General features: G+C 39.2%; 2 protein-coding genes across 2 annotated transcripts in view; both read right to left on the reverse strand.

Annotated features, from left to right (window-relative positions):
• Positions 1-383: 383 nt before the first annotated feature.
• On the reverse strand, positions 384-2,661 carry inka1b (inka box actin regulator 1b). The gene is made up of 3 exons (XM_079219013.1): positions 2,586-2,661; positions 2,435-2,487; positions 384-1,327 (listed from the first exon to the last, which is right to left on the reverse strand). Exons 2-3 carry the CDS (start codon positions 2,435-2,437, stop codon positions 398-400), a joined length of 933 nt encoding a protein of 310 aa, XP_079075139.1. The 5' UTR covers positions 2,438-2,487; positions 2,586-2,661; the 3' UTR covers positions 384-397.
• A 3,197-nt stretch (positions 2,662-5,858) lies between these two features.
• Positions 5,859-18,225, reverse strand: part of LOC306736437 (guanine nucleotide-binding protein G(i) subunit alpha-2) — a gene marked incomplete at both ends in the record, with an annotated part of 34,281 nt that continues 21,914 nt past the window's right edge. Inside the window, 7 exons of the mRNA XM_079218072.1 lie at positions 5,859-6,049; positions 6,176-6,329; positions 6,747-6,876; positions 8,491-8,619; positions 10,951-11,111; positions 14,690-14,831; positions 17,067-17,109. Coding sequence (XP_079074198.1) covers positions 5,859-6,049; positions 6,176-6,329; positions 6,747-6,876; positions 8,491-8,619; positions 10,951-11,111; positions 14,690-14,831; positions 17,067-17,109 — 950 coding nt within the window. The remainder of the gene's footprint in view (positions 6,050-6,175; positions 6,330-6,746; positions 6,877-8,490; positions 8,620-10,950; positions 11,112-14,689; positions 14,832-17,066; positions 17,110-18,225) is intronic.

Genomic DNA, 18,225 nt, shown 5'->3' on the forward strand with positions numbered 1-18,225 from the left:
GCTGGAAGTATTAAAAAGTTAAAACCAATGGAAAGTTTTGCTGCTCTGATGACGGTCCTTTAGACCAAAAGCTAAAATAAAGTGTACTCTGCATAGATGAAGTGTGCCGGTTCTATCGACTTTCTTTCAGTTAGTAGATTCCAACTACTAACTGTGTGCTTAAAAGTTATATAATATCATACGACATGAAAATTTTTGAAAACACTGAATACGTGTCAAACACGATGAGAGATGGCTACAATAATAGTTGGCACTGCTCAGGCAGAAACAGAAAACTTTCAATAAATCCAAAATAAACTTTTATTCCAGATCAACATGATGGACAAAATGCAATTATGAAAATAGAACCATTTTATACAAATTTCTGTTTATGATCAGTCCGGAGGTACAGCATCAGCTAAATGTATCCAATAATGTCATTGCATATGATGGGTTGCCGGCTGCCTGTCTTCATCAGAGCAGTGAACTGGTAGAAGTCAGTGTCCGGTTGATGGAGGCCCGTGTGGGACTGGTGAAAGAAGGGTTTGAGAGCCTGGAGTCCCACTGGGCAGGACATCCGTTTGGGAGCCTCTGCAGCCCTGCTGAGCCTTGTGGAGTCTGCAGGCCTCGGCCTCACCTCCACACCTTTAGACATCCCTGCTAGTCTCCGCCGCATGTTGATCAAAATGTCTTTGGCAAGGCGGCGGCCCGCATTGGGCTTTGGTTCTGCTGGCTCAGGACACTCTGGTAGGTCCAGCCAGTTCTGTATTAGGTCAGCAAAGCTGTTGTCCCCAAGCACCAGAGGCTGTCTGTTTCTGCTGCGGCTCAGCAGCGATGTTGTCCAGTCCTCTGGGTTACTGGCCTCAAATGATGTCCAACACTCCAGGCAAGCGTCCGAGGTCGATTTGGGCCGGATTCGGCCAGAAGGTCCTCTGTTTGTGCGGAGGCAGGCAGAAGAGGAGACTCGCACATTCCTGGTCCTCCTTAGTACAACACCTTCATCTTGCCAAGAAGCCTCAGAGTAACCAGAGTCAAAGTCCAGACTCTTTTCACTGCTCGGGGAGCCTTGTGCCAAGCGTTCATGCTGCTGATGCTCTTCCTCTTCTTCCAGAGGGCTGGCCAGGCAGCAGGCAGAGTCATACGTGCTGGCTTCACTGGCGTCGGAAACACGTAGTCGAGTGAGTCGCTCTTGCTGTGCCCTCTGTTTGCAGAGCCGTGTCACAGCGAAGGACCGGGCACACGGTTCACTCAGTGGCCTCGGCCTGCTTATCTGCTTCAGGTCCTGCAAGGATCTCATCATGCACTGCATCTGGTCCCGGAGGCAGTCAGTAGAATCTCCTAAACACAGCTAAAAGAAAGACCCAAAAGACTCAGTGGTGCAGGCAGAATACATATAAAGTCAACTCTTTTCACCAAAACGCTTTGATGGACTTTTGCTGGAGGCGACAGAGCAGTTAGGCTGGCTTCCAAAATATCCCATCATGCCCTGGCTGGTCTAGCTATAACACAGTTGGCTCTGTTATTTCCATAACTGGGCCAATAAGATTTTTACCAGCTGAGATCACTCTGCTCTATGACCATATAACAAGTGAAGCATTCCTGACAAACCTCAGAGCAGCTTTATGGAAACCATCCCATGAAGTATGATCCCAGAAAATGAAAACTGGAGAACAGGATGCAGATTTTACACAAAGACAAACTCATGCCTTCTAAAGTGGGAGGGGAAGTTTGAACAAAGTAGAGCTGAACCGTGGAGGAGGGACGAGGCGCATATCTTTTCTGGATTCCCCCTAACTTGTTGACTGGACTTTTATAATGCAGGAAATGACGGCACCATGTTGGAATCACACGATGATTATGTTTCAATTGTGAATCAAATCATTTTTCAGCCTTCAGATGAACTGAAATCAATGCAAAATGTCTTCAAACTCTTCAATCTAAAAAAAATTCCTGTGGCAGGAAGCATACTCAGAAAATGAGTACCTCAACTTTGTTGTTGTCATACAAGTTCCTATAATATTTAGTTTGTTGAACCACCCTGTCCTGTCAGTGTTGGCTTGGAAATGTAGGGACACCACAATGCCATGATGTTATCACAGCTGTGGGTGCTGAACCATTTGGCCCCCGGGGGAGACTAATCTGACATACAGACACATCCTCAGTGGGACTCTGTGGTCAGTCTGCACCTCTTAAAATGTCCTGTTCTCCTTGGCTGCCTTCACACAACGAGGAGAAGTGATTCACCCAGTTGTATGCATTTGGTAAGGACAGTGTGGTGTGAATTAACTGTGACATGGAGTCATTAGAGGAAACACTTTAAGAATCTGTACAAAATGTACACTGCTTGCGCAAAAAACACTTCTCCACAAGGTCCTCCTGAACAATCTTATAATTAAGTCACTGCATGCATCTACAAAACTGTCAAAGTATATAAAAACAAGTGGATAAAACTTACCATTGCCTGTGAGTAAATGTCTGCAGTGAAGTTCCAAATCCTGTTAATTGTTTCTGCAACAAAAAACAATGCATTAGAATAAATTGTGGGCGTTTTTCACAAATATTACACTTTTAGTTTAGTAATGTATTATTAAGCAAATAACACTCACCTTTGCATTTGATTCGGAGTTAATACCAGCACAATCCACAACTGCATACATTTACAGTATAGGTGGTGTCCCGCTCTATGTATTCCCTCATCTGAACCAGATGAAGGTCTGTCAGCGGACTTTGACGATGTTGAGCTTTTCGCTGCAGCCAATCACCGCGGGGCATTGCACAACCAGCCAATAGCAAGTCGCCTGAAACTAGACACCTCCCCGTGTAATTACAGCGGTTCCTACTGTAACTTTGTCGGGTTGTATTACTCTTTGGAGACTCTACATCTGGAGTTGGATGAAAAATAAAAATAAACTATTTTTAATTAACCAAATCACTGACATTGATTGTATATTCAATACTTTATCTTTCACCACCACCGCTTCGTTTTAGTTTCACAAGGTTGTGAAGGGCAATGTTAATGCAGAGAATGAAACTCTACTTTTGTGGGGGGAAAAAAAAGAAAAGGCTGAGAAGTCTTTGTTTGCATGTGTGGCTTTATTCAAATCTACATATTGCCACCTGGTGGATCTTTGTAGACAGGACCTCAGATACCATTTCTCATATAGTATTTGAGTAAGCCTTCATCTTTTGTTAAAATATGAGCAATGCATAAATTCTTTCACCATTAAACCATTCATGACTGCGCATCCTCACTTTCACTGTTTTGTAATTCAGACAGTGGAAGGATACTGCTCAGAAAGTACCAATGCAAAGTTGTAAAATAGTCAATTGCAAGCAAAAGTCCTGTATTCAAAGTCATACCAAAGTATATGTACAGAAGTATTATCAGCACAATGTACCTCAAGGGTGAAGGAAGAGGGTCACGTGTCGTATCACTGGGGTATGTAATGTGTATAAAGTCTGTTGAAAACAGTTTTAACACCATTACAGTATAGCAGACCTTTTACCGTTTAATTTTTTAACGTTGTAAGAGGAGATTTTGAAATGTCAAGCTCCAAAGGATTAATGGAGTTAAAGAAAAGTTAGGTTTTTTTGCATACATATTAACAAATGTATTTTAACCCTCACTTTAGACATTTTGCTTTACTTCACCACCTTCATTGTTTTTTAACAAAACATCTTAACCAATGTGATGAACTCTGCATTAATTAAAAGTGACTTTCTTTATCTTGTTTGCTTACTTGCTGTGAGGTGACAGTACACTTCCCAACCGTGCAACCCCTACATACAGGGTCGTAAAATGTATTGCCCTCTAGTGGAATAGAAGGAGCATACAATTGAAGTACTCAAGTATCTTTACAATTATATTTACAATACTTCACACACACACACACACACACACACACACACACACATATATATACACATATATATATATATATATATATACATACATACATACATACATACATACATACACACACATATAGAGAGAGAGAGACGTTTTCCCCCAATGGCACACAAAAAAAAGACCCATCACCTATTTACCTAAAAGAAGAAAAGAAAACGTCTACTGTAGTCCTCTTTCTATATTCTTTTTAATTTATGTTTAGTAGACTTTTGATTCAAACGTAGCAGATCAGAATAATATGCGTTTTGTGCATTTTCATTTGACACATTACACTGTAGAATAAAAGATAATGTGAGTAAACCTTTATTTACATTTAACAAGTGAAGTACAATAATCTTAATATTAGTGACCGACTATCATCCATGTGTCTTCGTGTTGTGATGCATCTTAAATCATGGGTTATGTGAACCAAAGTGGAGTATAAATAGCCCTAATTCACACTATGGAGATAGCATGTCTCTAAAGAACAAGTGTAAACAGATATCAAGGCACAAACATATGTAAAAGACTTGGGAGTGGAACAAATGGCACAGAACAATCCATGTTAGGAGCAGACATAAGCACTTAAACATCTTGCAGATATCTTAAAAGTGACACATACGCATTTCTGTTTTATTTCTTCAAAGAAGGTACTTAAGGAATGTTATTCAGTGTGTGGGGAGTACAAGCTAATCTATAGTCATGCAGGACAATGCACTATAATACAACTGTGAATATTGATTCTGTGTAAACATTGTACAAAATAACACTTTCCCTTTATCCGTTTTAATTCTCATGCTTGTTTTTCTTCTAAAAATAAGCTCTGTGCAGTCAACAGGTTCATAAAATGCCAACATTAGTTAACATAAGTTAATGTGATTTTTCTAAAAAGTTGATTTTTTTTTTACAGTATTTTTTTTTTACTAAACGGAGGAAAGCAAATGAGGAAAGTAAAATGAAAAAACCCAGAGAGATCTGTAGAGATTATTACAGTGTAAACTGGTTCTTGGAGGCCTTTCAAGGATGGAACAAATTTATATTTGACTGTATTTTCATTTGCCATTTTGCATGATAATAACATGGCTTATTATAATGATACGTTTTCCTCTTTAAGCAATCATCTTCACTTGGATAATTATTTAAGTCACAAATCTAATTTAAAAACCAGTAAGGGGTCCTTGGTTGATTATTTATATATATATATATATTTATATATTTACAGGCACTCTGTATGAATAGTATGAGAACAGCAAGACCAGTAAGAAATATATGAAAAAATATGAACACAACTGATAATATGATGGCTGCAAATCAGTGATTGTTGAAGTTCTTTAAGGTTTCCCCTTTAGGAATCAAGTCTGTTATGGTTTTCATTATGAAAAGCAGTAATCATCACGTGGCTGTTGCAGTCTCTCAGACATCTGCGTGCATCAGGCATCACCCTGTGGTAAGAGAAAAACAACAACAAACACCATTATACAAATACAATCAAAAGTAATTTAACTTTTGAAAGCACAGGGACTTATATTCATGTTTACTAATTTATCTTCTTTTGGTTTGACTTGCTGACATTTTGAGATGTCATATCCCATTCTTGACCCAACCCAAACACATTTTATTCATATAGCTCAAATATATAAAATTTCAAATTTGAAAAGGAGCGCGAAACCAGCCTCATTCAACTACTTTGTTTCTGATCAAATACAGTAAGTAGCTCAACACAGTGTGTCATAGTTAAGCCAGTTCCAATAAACAAGCTGAATAATAGTTGGTGAATTTAGTAATTGTAACTAATCATACAGATTTATAGCTGCTCACTTTTAGGTAAAAAATCCTAAAAGAATGAATCAATTATCAAATTGTTGGTAATTAATCTTCTATTGAACGACAGAGTGATAGGTCGACGAATCATCTCGGCTCCAATCCATCTAAATTGTCTAAAGCTGCTCCATAATAATAATAATATTAATAATAATACATACACATACCTTTAGAAAAGACCACAGTCTTTTAGGTTGTTCTTAATGATGACGTCAGTGACGGCATCAAAGACAAACTGCACGTTCTTTGTGTCAGTGGCACAGGTAAAGTGGGTGTAGATCTCCTTCGTGTCCTTTTTCTTGTTCAGGTCCTCAAACTTGGTCTGAATGTAACTCGCTGCTTCATCAAACTTGTTGGCTCCTGGGAAGCAACCGTTTGGAAGGATGAGGAAGTGATTTGTTATAAAGATGACAAGTACTTTTTCCTTGTGTTGTGATTTGTTAGTGAGTCTGTGGTTGGACTGAAGATATTTAACTATTAAAGCACCTGTGTATTCTGGATAGCAGATGTTAAGGGGACTGCGAGTAATCTTCTCCTCAAAGAGATCCTTCTTGTTGAGGAAGAGGATGATGGAGGTCTCAGTGAACCACTTGTTGTTACAGATGGAGTCAAACAGCTTCATGCTCTCATGCATTCGGTTCTAAAGAAAAGGAACAAAGTCGGTCATGGCTGAAGTACAACACATCAGAGCAGCCACCAGGCGGCACTGTTTAACATTTTCAACGTGAGAAATAACCAGTGCAGAGCATCTTTTGGCCATGCAGGTCTCTCCTGAGCACTTACTTTAAATTCATAAGCAGTGAAAAAAAATTGCTTTTATTACATAATTACACTCCATTGGTTCAACTTTAAACCATTGAGACAATTTCCCCACCTGGACCTCACAATCATTGAGCTATAATAAAAGGAGGGATGGGTGACTTTAAATGCCTTGTAATGCCTTACAGTCTGAAGCATCTCATGCTGAAAATTAGCCAAATAGCAAATTTATGAAGCTCGTAATGTTATATAATTCATGCCGATGAAGACACACACGGTAAAGTGGATTTTTCCTTACCATCTCCTCATCCTCAGCCAGCACCAGGTCATAAGCACTCAGTGCAACACAAAAAATAATGGCGGTAACTCCTTCAAAACAGTGAATCCACTTCTTTCTCTCCGAGCGTTGGCCTCCAACATCAAACATTCTGCAAAGGGGATGAAGCAGAGGAGAGACATTGTGTGTGGAGGAAGGAGGTCACAATGAAAGACAGTAAGGTGAAGCCGGAAGGCAACGGGGTACTGAAGACGACCGTTCAGGAAGAACGACGGTGAAGAGAGAAGGACATAGAAAGTTAGAGTGACACTCTATCCCTGGCTGTCCACGTTTTGATGAGACTTCTTTGAGAACAAATGTGGTGAGGAGGTGGAGAGATGTCTGTCAGATATCTGATAAAAGACTGCAGCCGTCAAAGTGCAGGCAGGCCTCTATATTCAGAGCAAAGCACTGGCTAATGGGGAAGCTGAGAATCGATCAAAGAGCAGTATAGCTGCCATATTTTAATGATGCAGAGGGACATTTGCAGTGTTTAGGTTAGCATACACACTGAACAATCTAAATTAAGCCATTGTGTAAAGATTTCCTTTCCATACATATTATGGCAAACAGGACAGAGTTATAAAAACGTGACTATCTTCTCATTGATTGCCTCCATGTATTATTCAGGCCAAATATTGAGCCTGGGACAGAAGGTAAATATCGGAGAGTTCATCAAGAAACAGGTCACACCAGAACCATGTGACTGCTTTTTTTTTTATAATCCAGATCAGTTTAACCGATTTACAAAGTGTTAGGTATTATACTTAAAAAAACAACAACAAAAAACAACCGTGATCTTTGCTTTTTCATGACATAGTTTGTATATTCAACTTATACACGATACCAGACTTGGATCTTCTTCAACATAGGTCTTGTTGTAAAATATTGAAACACTTACTATATCTCTGGCACATCCTCTATCAAGAGATATATCTATACATCCATTCTAATCCCACACGAGTGCTCAGGCTGGGTCAGAGCATATTTTATGTAAGACCTAAAGTACTGTAACATGGAGGACATATTCAAATGTTTGCACTATAGAGCTTTGGTTTCATTGAGTGAGAGCACGATAGGAAGGATCTAATGCATTTACTCAGCCTCCAGTTCAATCATGTTCATTATTAGGCTTTTATTGCCGTTATTGTTTGGCTTCTAAGTTGCACAGTTCTTTAGCTATTTTAGCTATTAATGTTAAGACTAAAATATAGTCGAGCAATCTGGTTAAAGCAGGTGTGGCGGAGGCTGGGTGATGTCACTGCTGAAAGGGACTTATTCAATAATAATAAAGAAATAAGTATGATGACATACCCACATTTACTTTAATATCCGAGTTAGGGTTTTGCCTTGCCGTTTCCCAAAATAGCACCAAGGATAGTTATATTTTATTCAGTATTGGCCATGTTTCATGTGCTCTTGTGTTGCTATTAAGACAAACAGTTTTTTTTTTTTAAATGTAATCACCAAATTCCACTACAGGCAAGGATCAGCGATGAGTGGACACTGGGGTTTATACTACCCCTGAGGTTTGTTAGTGCCAAATACACCTCTCACTTTGGAGGAGTTGCTAAGAGTTCCCTGGCCTGGACTATCACATCGGTTGCAGTGGGAGACAGTGTGAGAGAGGAGATATCTGTGTAATTTCAGGGCATTTATTTATTTTTTGTTAGTATCTGAAGGCCATTAAATCCATTGAAATCAGGTCAATGCTTTATGGCCTTACTTGAAGTGCAGTTCCTTGAAAGTGAAGTGAGTCTCCACAATGCCAGTGGTCTTGACCCGAGTTCGCAGCACATCTTGCTGAGAAGGAATGTAATCTGCTTTAGCTATCCTCTCCAGGTCGTTCAGGTAACTGAGAGATAGAGAGCGTACAAGAGAGAGAGAACAAGAGAGATGATGACATGGTTAGCAATTGTAAAGTGACCATGATTTGCAACCTGCAAGGGAGATTCACTCACACTCACACACACACACAACATAATAAATGAATCTCACAACTGAATGGAAATTGTCATCAATCCGTGTGTAACACTAGCACTCGTTGCTCACTAGTCGGAACAATTAAAAAGCCACTTCAGGACAGATTTGTAGAGAAAATGTTTGTGCTGCTGTTCCCCCAATGCGCCGACGGCCATTCCGCACTGTTGATTTACAGAGTGGTAAAATACTAACGTTTGAGTATCATTTCCATATTGGTTGATACTGTTGTTGTAGGGGTTTTATGGTGCCCATTCCAGACATATAATGGCTCTGGGGATGTAAACATGACTGCCGTCTTGCAAACATGCCATTTACATTATTATTTCACTGCAGTAGTGGCTTCAGTTAAAACTCATTGTGGCTTGTGTCTTACACATAATATACTGTAGGTGATCACCTGCACGTCCACATTGCTTTATTATTCATCAAATCATCTTAATTGCAGATATGTCTTACATTCAGCTGCCCTTCTTTCCAACTAGGTTGCTCACACACACACACACACACACACACACACACACATAATCGGCTGTCTCCTAACGCTATAACATTTCTTAAAAAATATTTGCTCGATTTAAAGTTCTAAACCATATATTTCCTGAGTTTTATATGCTGATGGTAAATATTATCCACTATACAGCTGTCCGAGCAAGCTGCTGCATATCAGGTGGTTTTGCTGGATTTCAATTTATTTATTTTCTCCTGCAATAAATGTAGGTAGTACCTGGTGTAAAGCTCTGTATCTAATACAGTGTTGCATTACTCAAATCTCTGTGTGGTGTATATGCTTGGGGGGACTGAGATGAGTTCAGAGAGTGAATGCCTCTCAACTCTGCATTCATATAATAATACTAAATAGCAACAATAAAACCCCATGTGAAATAGTTAGCTGAGATGTCTATGGGAGACCACTAGCACTGTGTTCTATCCTAAGTGCAAGGATGAGGACAACATGCATAATATTAACTGATTTTTTTCCTATCAATTAATATATTAGTTAAAAAAAATACTTTCCCCTGCTGTGATTTGGTTAAAATCATCTAAAAACATTCAATAAGACTCCAAAGCAGAGAGGTAAAAGACAGTACGTTTTCTCTTTTTTTAGGTTTCCATTCACAACTTGTTTCACTCTCCTGTTTTTACCCTTTTTCTGACAGACTGTTGATCAGTAGGGGAGTGTGGAAGCATATTTGCCATGCTCAACACAACCTGCTCCACTTACACAAGCATTGCATCATCATCCAAGGCCAGCTGGGAGCTGTAGTGGCCCAGCCAAGCCTCGCTTCAGACAGATACAGAAAGAGAGATATATACATGCATATGTGTGTGTGTGTGTGTGTGTGTGTGTGTGTGTGTGTGTGTGTGTGTGTACACACACACACACACACACACACTTAATACTTCTTCCAAAAATAAAAAGGTGTCACTTTTTTTTATCATCACAACTATCTCATAGTTTTCTTAGAGGCTAATCTAGGTCACTGGAAATCTTTCACCTCTAAAGATAAACTATTTTGTTCTCCGTTTATTAGGTTACAACATGAGTATGAAATTCAGAGAGGTAGAAATAAGCATAATAATCTTTATCATTATTTTCACTGCAGTGCATATGAGAGAGGCTGAAAGGCCTGCAATCTTAGATCCATCACAACACCAAGAGAACCACATACCCAATGGCAGGAATATAAAACAGCCCCCTTTATATGACAGGAACATCAAATTAATCAGCACAACAATGAAACAAATACAAACAAAACAGCCAAGCCTTTATCACTGTCACTTTCTTGAGCTGTTTATACTTCTTTTAAAATAACATTTAAGTGCAGTGTTTCAGTTGCAGAACAATTGTCTAATATAAATGACAAAGAGGTATGCAGGATGAGAAAAGGAGCACATTTGACGGGGAGTTGTGAGATTTCTCACTTGGCCACATCTACATTTAGAGTGGTGAAATACAGAGTCGGTGTATTCCGGAGCAGATTGCTTAACGATTGATGTACAAGTAGTAGAGGACATGCAGGGACAAGGTTGTTAATGACAGCCTAAATGTTATGAAAGTTACAGTAAAACTAATAGATTCAAGCAGGCTGGCACATGTCGAGAAGGTATTACCAAATTATTTAAGAAAAAAAAAACACATTAACTTGTATTTGATTCCAAAGTGGCTTCACAGTATACTGTACACCTACAAATTCACACTCACTATGCTGCAGAGTCGTTGAGTTGGTATTCTCGCGACCGTGCAAAGCAACTCTGTATGCCGCTGTCACCCCACAACCGCTTGATCACGTTGGACAGATCCTCAGGAAAGATGCCCTGCTCTTCAGCGGCTGCAGACAGGGCAAAGAGCTGCTGGGCATCGTCCTGCAGGGGGGGACAAGGACACAAGACAGGACCGTTAGAATTGAGGCATCACTGTCAAGACATGCATGATAACGGTTACATCATCTGAACCCATAGTATAGATTTGGGTGTGGATTGAAACGATAACAACGGATCATTAACAGGATAGGTCGACAATTCTAAGTAAGTCTAACGTAATGCAACACTCACATGCCCATTGAATACGTTTGGAAGATACCCACTTTATTTGTCTAACAGACTACTGAAGCCTCATATGAGCTATGACTCTACTTTAAATACATTTTTGAAGTGAGCAATGATTTTGTCCCCAATATATTTTATTAAAATTTCTATAAAACAGGATTTTTGTCTGGATTAAGATTACATCCACAATCTCAAATCCCCCAAACAACAGTGTTTGTCCAATCATAGTTTAGCAACTCTAACTAGGAAAATCAGGTAGCAGTAACAACTACAGCGACCAATTACTGTTTCAATGGATTTATGGGGTAGTGAGTAATATTTTAAGGCAAATTTGGGAAAAAATGGCAACCTATCCATTAAGGATACAATAAAGTAAATGGAAACAGTCAACATAGAATAAGTGACTAGTATCTGTAATCTACATCAGAGCAAATCCGTTAGACTACACTAAACCGGTTAGAATAAAAAAAATGACAAGGCAAATACAGCTCCTCAAAAAAGGGACAACAGACACGTTCTCAACCATTCCTATTTGGATACATGCTAAATAAATAATGTGTTGTCATGGAGGGCCGTGTCTTTGAACTACTGCCAAGAAAGCAACGTTTATGAGAGTTATATCACTAACAACAAGAAGCTGATGCCAGCCACTGTGGGCTGAGCACATGTCAGACATGTTGGTATGACTCAAGGGGACAGCATGGCCTGTTATAACAGAGCAAGCTTTTGATTTCCTGCCGTTTGCCTCCATGCTCGTTTCTCTCAATTCTCCATCTTCCTGATGGCATGAAATTCACTGATCAAGGGGCTTTGGCCAGTTTATGGCTGCATGAGGGGCTGTTTCCTTGAATATGTATGTAGTTATCGTTAACATAAATAACAAAAAATATATCACAATCAAGAAAACATTTATGCTCCTTTGTAGACACATTTTTATACGTTTTAATGATTTTCTTGATTTGCCGATTAATGTTAATTTACCTTTTTCTTGGTGAACGTCAATCACCACTTACTAATCTTTATTCAAGCTATGACTGCTGAGCTTTTTACTCTGTTTAAACATTCAACTATTGGATCATAATTGCCTGGAAGTCTTCCTGCTCCCTTATCTAAACTTAACAGCAAATAGTGTGGTTAATGTGTGCACGTTTAGGTTTTGTTGACATGTTTTTTCTATGCATGGGTCTATTCATACACAATCTGTGTGTGATTGTCATTGTGTACTTCTACAGTGTGCTGCAGTGTGCAGGCATGGGCAGGCTATCACACTAATTGCCATGTGTGGGAGTCTGAGAGAGTACATACAGCCATTCGACAGATCTGTCAGATGAATAAAAAGAAACGCTCTAGTGACCACAGCAGAGTCCTCAATCCTTTTATTGTAGCTCCAGTTACAGGTGGTGTGTGTCTTCATGCATCCCGGGTGTGTCTGTCTGTCTGCATGTGTTCTGTAATAGTTGCTGATGACGTTCTGTGAATATGTGACTTATTTTACAACATAAAACCTGTAAAAATGTGCTTTTAATTGGTACTTAATAGCTATATAATCCTAGATGATATGGTGCTAAAAGGACTTTCTTGATAAGGCAATGCTTTAAGCGCCAATCTGAATATTTCAGTCCTGGTTGATTAATAATTTCTATTCAAGTGAAAACAAAAGGCATGTGCTTAAAGTAGAGCTGTCTGGAGTCTTTTTGTTGATACATGACCTTCAATTTTTCTGAATTGTATGCGTAGTTCCATCTTTTATGTTTATACAACATTTTTTTCTGGGAATGTTGCTCAGTTTGTAAATGTATAAATATTGTAATAATTCAGATCTGTCACTTAACAGATATTTATTTAAATGAAAACCTTCCAGATTGCCACATTAACACAGCCTATTGTTGGTGTCAAATCGTATGTTTTCTTTTTTAATGTTAAAAGAGAAAAAGTTGAGGATGATAATTTACCAATGTGGTCAGCCATTTGGTAACAGACCTTTTTCTATTTACGTAAACTGCGAACACACAAACTGATGCAGCCTAGTGGATTAACAATTAGGCCTAGGAAATAACGCTTGATCACTACTGTCGGCAGTAACAGTTAGCCAAAATGTGCTAATAAAAACCTTTACTTTTGTAATTTCTGTTTTTGAAAGGCTGAAAATACCATCCCACTAAACACTGCTTCAACATGTGGAGAAATCAAAAGCTGGACTGACCTGATTTTCCTAGTTAGAGTTGCTAAACTATGATTGGACAAACACTGTTGTTTGGGGGATTTGAGATTGTGGATGTAATCTTAATCCAAACAAAAAGGATAAAACAGACATGCAAAGAGGACATACAATGATGAATCACGGTGGTTTTAAAGAACAGAAATATGTCTGTCACACGAAAAGACCATTTTTGGCCACTTTTCCTTTTTCAGGCAGACAGCAGCCTTGAAAACAAGGAATTAATTTGAGTCACTGTTGAGGCTGCGAAGAGCACCTGGCAAACTAAATGTGCTGTTAAAATGTTTCATGCCAGCACTTTCAAATGAATTTAATCCCCAAAACAACTGCCTCTGCTGGCATTAAGTACACTTGCTGCTTCTTCTTTCTCTCCATTTCAGCTTTAAAGAGAAAGCAGATCAAAGATGGAGGAGGTAAGGTCTGTAAAACAAGGACCACTTCCCCGCTGGTTACAAAGATGGATCAGAGAAGCATTGTACTGTGTTTGAGTTTTTAAAACCAACAGCAATTTCATAGCTGAAAAGAAGTCGTTATGAATAGGTGAATGTTGGAAATCATATGATCCAACATTTACCTTGGCACAGCTTACTAGTGCTATTGACTGAATAAGAAGAGGCATGAGAACAAACCTCTTTTCCTAGAGGCATCATAGCCTTGTAATATTCTTTGTTCACTAGACTTCACTGCAATACGGACAAGTAAGGGCGTAAAGTGTTTGTTTCAGAGATAATAGGCAACTGAGTTTTTTTTCATTCATATTCTGAGACAAAAGAGAAAAGTGAAAGGGGGCCTGGTGTGTTTGTAGAAACAAAAGGCAAACTCTTGTGATATTCCTTCTGGGCAAGCATGAGTATTGAGGGCTGCAACAGATACAACTACAAGATGCTGTTGATAAAACAGGCTTTGTTTTGGTGCGGCCTGAGGGAGATCTGACTTGTCCATGGTTAGTAAAGCCAACAGAATTCTGCAATTTCACAGAATGCAGATTTTTTTTATAGGCTGGTCAGCTTTATGCTTTAACCCTTATTATAAAACTACGTATTTACAACAATTATGTGACTGGTATTATCTACCATTTTTAATAGGATACAAATAAGGAATAATAATATTAAATCTAGTAGATATGTCATTGCAAATACACATTTATTTTGAGTATTTGAATGCTTGTGTGTCTTACCAATCTGCCAGGGCTGCTGTAGTCCATCTTCAGACTGGCCATGGCTTTAACAATGGCCATAATAGACTGGATGGTATTACTATAAACCACTGCTCGGTACTGCTTGCACTCATCTTCTGAGTAGCCATCTTCATGGATGATCCTGAGAATTAAAAAAATATGCAACATTTATTAAATTGTACATTAAAGGATATGCTCAGTTTTTTTAAGGCTGTCCTGTAAACGCACTAAACACACAGTAATGCTGAGAGAAACTGCAGCGTAAAATCACCTGTGGGTTCATCACTAGGAGTAGCGCAATTCACATACATGTAGTCATTTGATCCATTGCTAAAATAAAGTTTCAGTTTTAAAATGGAAAACAGTATGCTGACAAGTGGGTCGCCATTTTTGCCACATTCAAATTAAGGTTTCACAGCCGTCACTAACTGATTATCAGTGAGTATATTTCAAGAACATTCCGAAATACATTAATCATTAGGTGGAACATAAAAAATATACACTGCTATAAATCAAGTAATACGTTAACATTGGGGTGTCTAAGGGACACATTTTGATGCAGACATCATAAGATGCAAGCATCCAGACTTCGTCAGGCTGCAGAGGGAAGTGCAGAGAGCATAATGAGATGACTTGGGGAGATAAAGTGTGGATGAGCAACAACTTTCTCCAGCTAAACAGCAGCAAAACCGAAGCCCTCCTTGTTGGCACTCCACACCAGGTTCAGTCATCCTCCATAACTCATCTCACCTTTGACCGTCAGGTCCTACCCCTCTTCTCCACAGTCACTAATTTGGGAGTTCGGTTTGACCATCCCCAGACCTTTACTGACCATATCAAATACCTGACCAAAACCTCCTTTTACCGTCTCAAAAAACATCTCCAAACTCTGCCCCACTTTAACCCTGTCAGATGCAGAGAATCTTGTCCACACCTTTATCTCCTCTAGACTGGACTACTGCAATTCACTGGGATCACAAGGACATCCAGAAACTACAATACATCCAAAACAGCGCTGCCAGAATCCTGAAGAGAGTCCGGAAATATGAACACATAACACCCATTCTGCACTCACTACACTGGCTCCTTGTCTCATTCTGGATTGACTGCAAAGTCATACTACTCACCCATAAATGGACATGCACCTCCCTACCTACAAGAACTCATCACTCCCCAAACCTCCACCCGCACCCTGAGATCTACAAACCGCTCGCTCCTCAGGGTCCCCAACACCAAGCTCCGCACCATGGGCGACCGGGCCTTTGGCTCGGCAGCGCCAGAACTCTGGAACAGTCTCCCTGACCACCTAAGGGCAACTCAGACACTGAACTCTTTTAAGACTGGCCTAAAAAACTCTGAGTTTCTTTTGAAAGAAAAGTGTGTTTAAAAATTAAATGTATTCATATTATTATTATTATTATTATTATTATTATTATTACCCCACAGTAATTCTAAAGTAAAACTCCCTACTGCTTTTAACAGAGTGTTGATGCAAATGATAATGAACAGCAGTCATTTTTAAGCCGTTTTTTATGAAAATGGTTGCGTTTATTTGGTGTAATGTCATGTTGACACAGGATACATCAATCAGTGTAATGTTACATAATCGGCCAGTGTTCCTGTCTTGCAGGCTGATTTATCTGTACGTGTTAATAACCTGGCTTCAAAAAGCAACACACTGTTCCTGCTCCAAGTTCATAAAAAATGGATTCAGTGCCTGGCTAGCCCGGAGGAATGTGAATAATTAAGCAATTTAGGGTCCTCTGTGTGCATATCTGTGCGTGTACACATATACAGTGCACACACACACACCCTCTGTATTCACAAACTCTTCACACATATTGTTGTGCTATGAGAAGTGAAAGACCACAACAAACAGGAGAGGCAATGCTGTCCCCCTAGAAACCACAAAGGGGGGGGGGGGGGGGGGGGAAGTCTTATTTATTGCAACCAACAAGTACATTGTGTTAACAATACATTATTGAGCTATAACTTAAGTTAACTTAAGTAAGCCAAATGCAGAAGATAAGACTAGTGAGGTACTGCAACCTTTACAGCAAGCAGAGACTCAGCAGGTGTAAGAGTGGTAAAGTATGCTCTTGTTTGCAGCTCTGCTGAGCAGCTGGCTTGCTGTAAACACATCACGATTTAACATTTACTTACATCCAATAAGGAAACCAGAACAGAAGTTGACAAAATAGTTATTATAAAAATAAATAGTATTACTATTTTATCAAGAGACCATAAGGCTAATCTGTGACAAGCAGTGGGGTCACCATCACACTAACCAGGTTAAAAAAAGAGGTAGATAATCCATCTATGGGTTTAACAGAAGGCCTAAATATAAAGTAAGATAAATATTGCATTTGTAACTTACTTCATCTGCTTTACAATGGTGCTCTTCCCAGATTCCCCAGCACCTGTTGGAACATTAAAAGATTAACAGCATTAGACCAGAGAGTGCCAGATAGTAGAGAAGCAATGCACAAAACCATTTATTTTGTTTCTTAGCAAATATACTTATAGCTAAAAAAAAAGATTGTTGACATTAATAAACCCAACTTTTTGACACATCTCTTTTGCTTTCAGTACCATGCCACCATTTACTGTCCCTGGACGTCACCTGACCCCACCCTGCCAACAAACATTAGCTCAGCCCGGGGCTGACGGAGCAAGTGGGACCAGCAGTGCTGTCAACACTCATCATTTTCACGCAGGGGAAAGGGAGGGCTGTAAAAACAATGTCTGGGGTTGTATTTGCCGTCATATGAGCAACCACTCTTGATTTTCTGAGAGGTAGCTGGTAGGTAAATTTAAGGAGATTTGTCTCCATGACAAGAAAGTACACAACAACCAGACATGCACACAAAAAAAGATTTAATTGAACACAAATAACAGAATAATATAGGGTTAAAAATAAAAATGCTGGTAAAAGTTTCTGCTTCATGTTCACCTTTTCTCTTTGATCCTTTTATTTTGTCCAAACATACGTGTGAATCCTGAGGTGGAAACCTTTTAATCTTACTCAAGATAACTCAAGATTAAATGATGCAACTAGGCTGCTGCTTCTATTCATTCAACATCCCAATTCAAGGACCACATATTTTTTTTTTTTAAATCACAAGTCTCTGATTTTAGACTGCCATTTACTTCCATCTGGAACATCAAAGCTTACTTTATAAAGATATATATGAACAATTTTGCATTAAAAAAAACAGCATCAGATTTATTAGGCACTCCAACTAAAATATCTCGTTACAGATTAAAAAGGTCGGCGGTCTCTCTGCGGACACAAATGCATGAAGGTCACCTTCCTGATTCCAGAATAAAAGTCAGCCATTAATATTTCAAGCCCAAAGGGAGGCGGACATTTGTGAGCATTAGTGTAAAAGAACAGGGCACCCTCTTTCTACATGCTCAAGGTGTTTTAGGAGAAACAGGCAGTGTTGTTGTTCCGCTTCTGGGGAGAACTTCTGAACAAACTTTTGATTTCGAGGTATCTGGTTATTTTATCGCAGCAGCCAGACGGCAGTAAA

The sequence above is a fragment of the Taurulus bubalis genome, assembly GCF_910589615.1.
Source record: "Taurulus bubalis genome assembly, chromosome: 5".
Lineage (NCBI taxonomy): Eukaryota > Metazoa > Chordata > Actinopteri > Perciformes > Cottidae > Taurulus > Taurulus bubalis.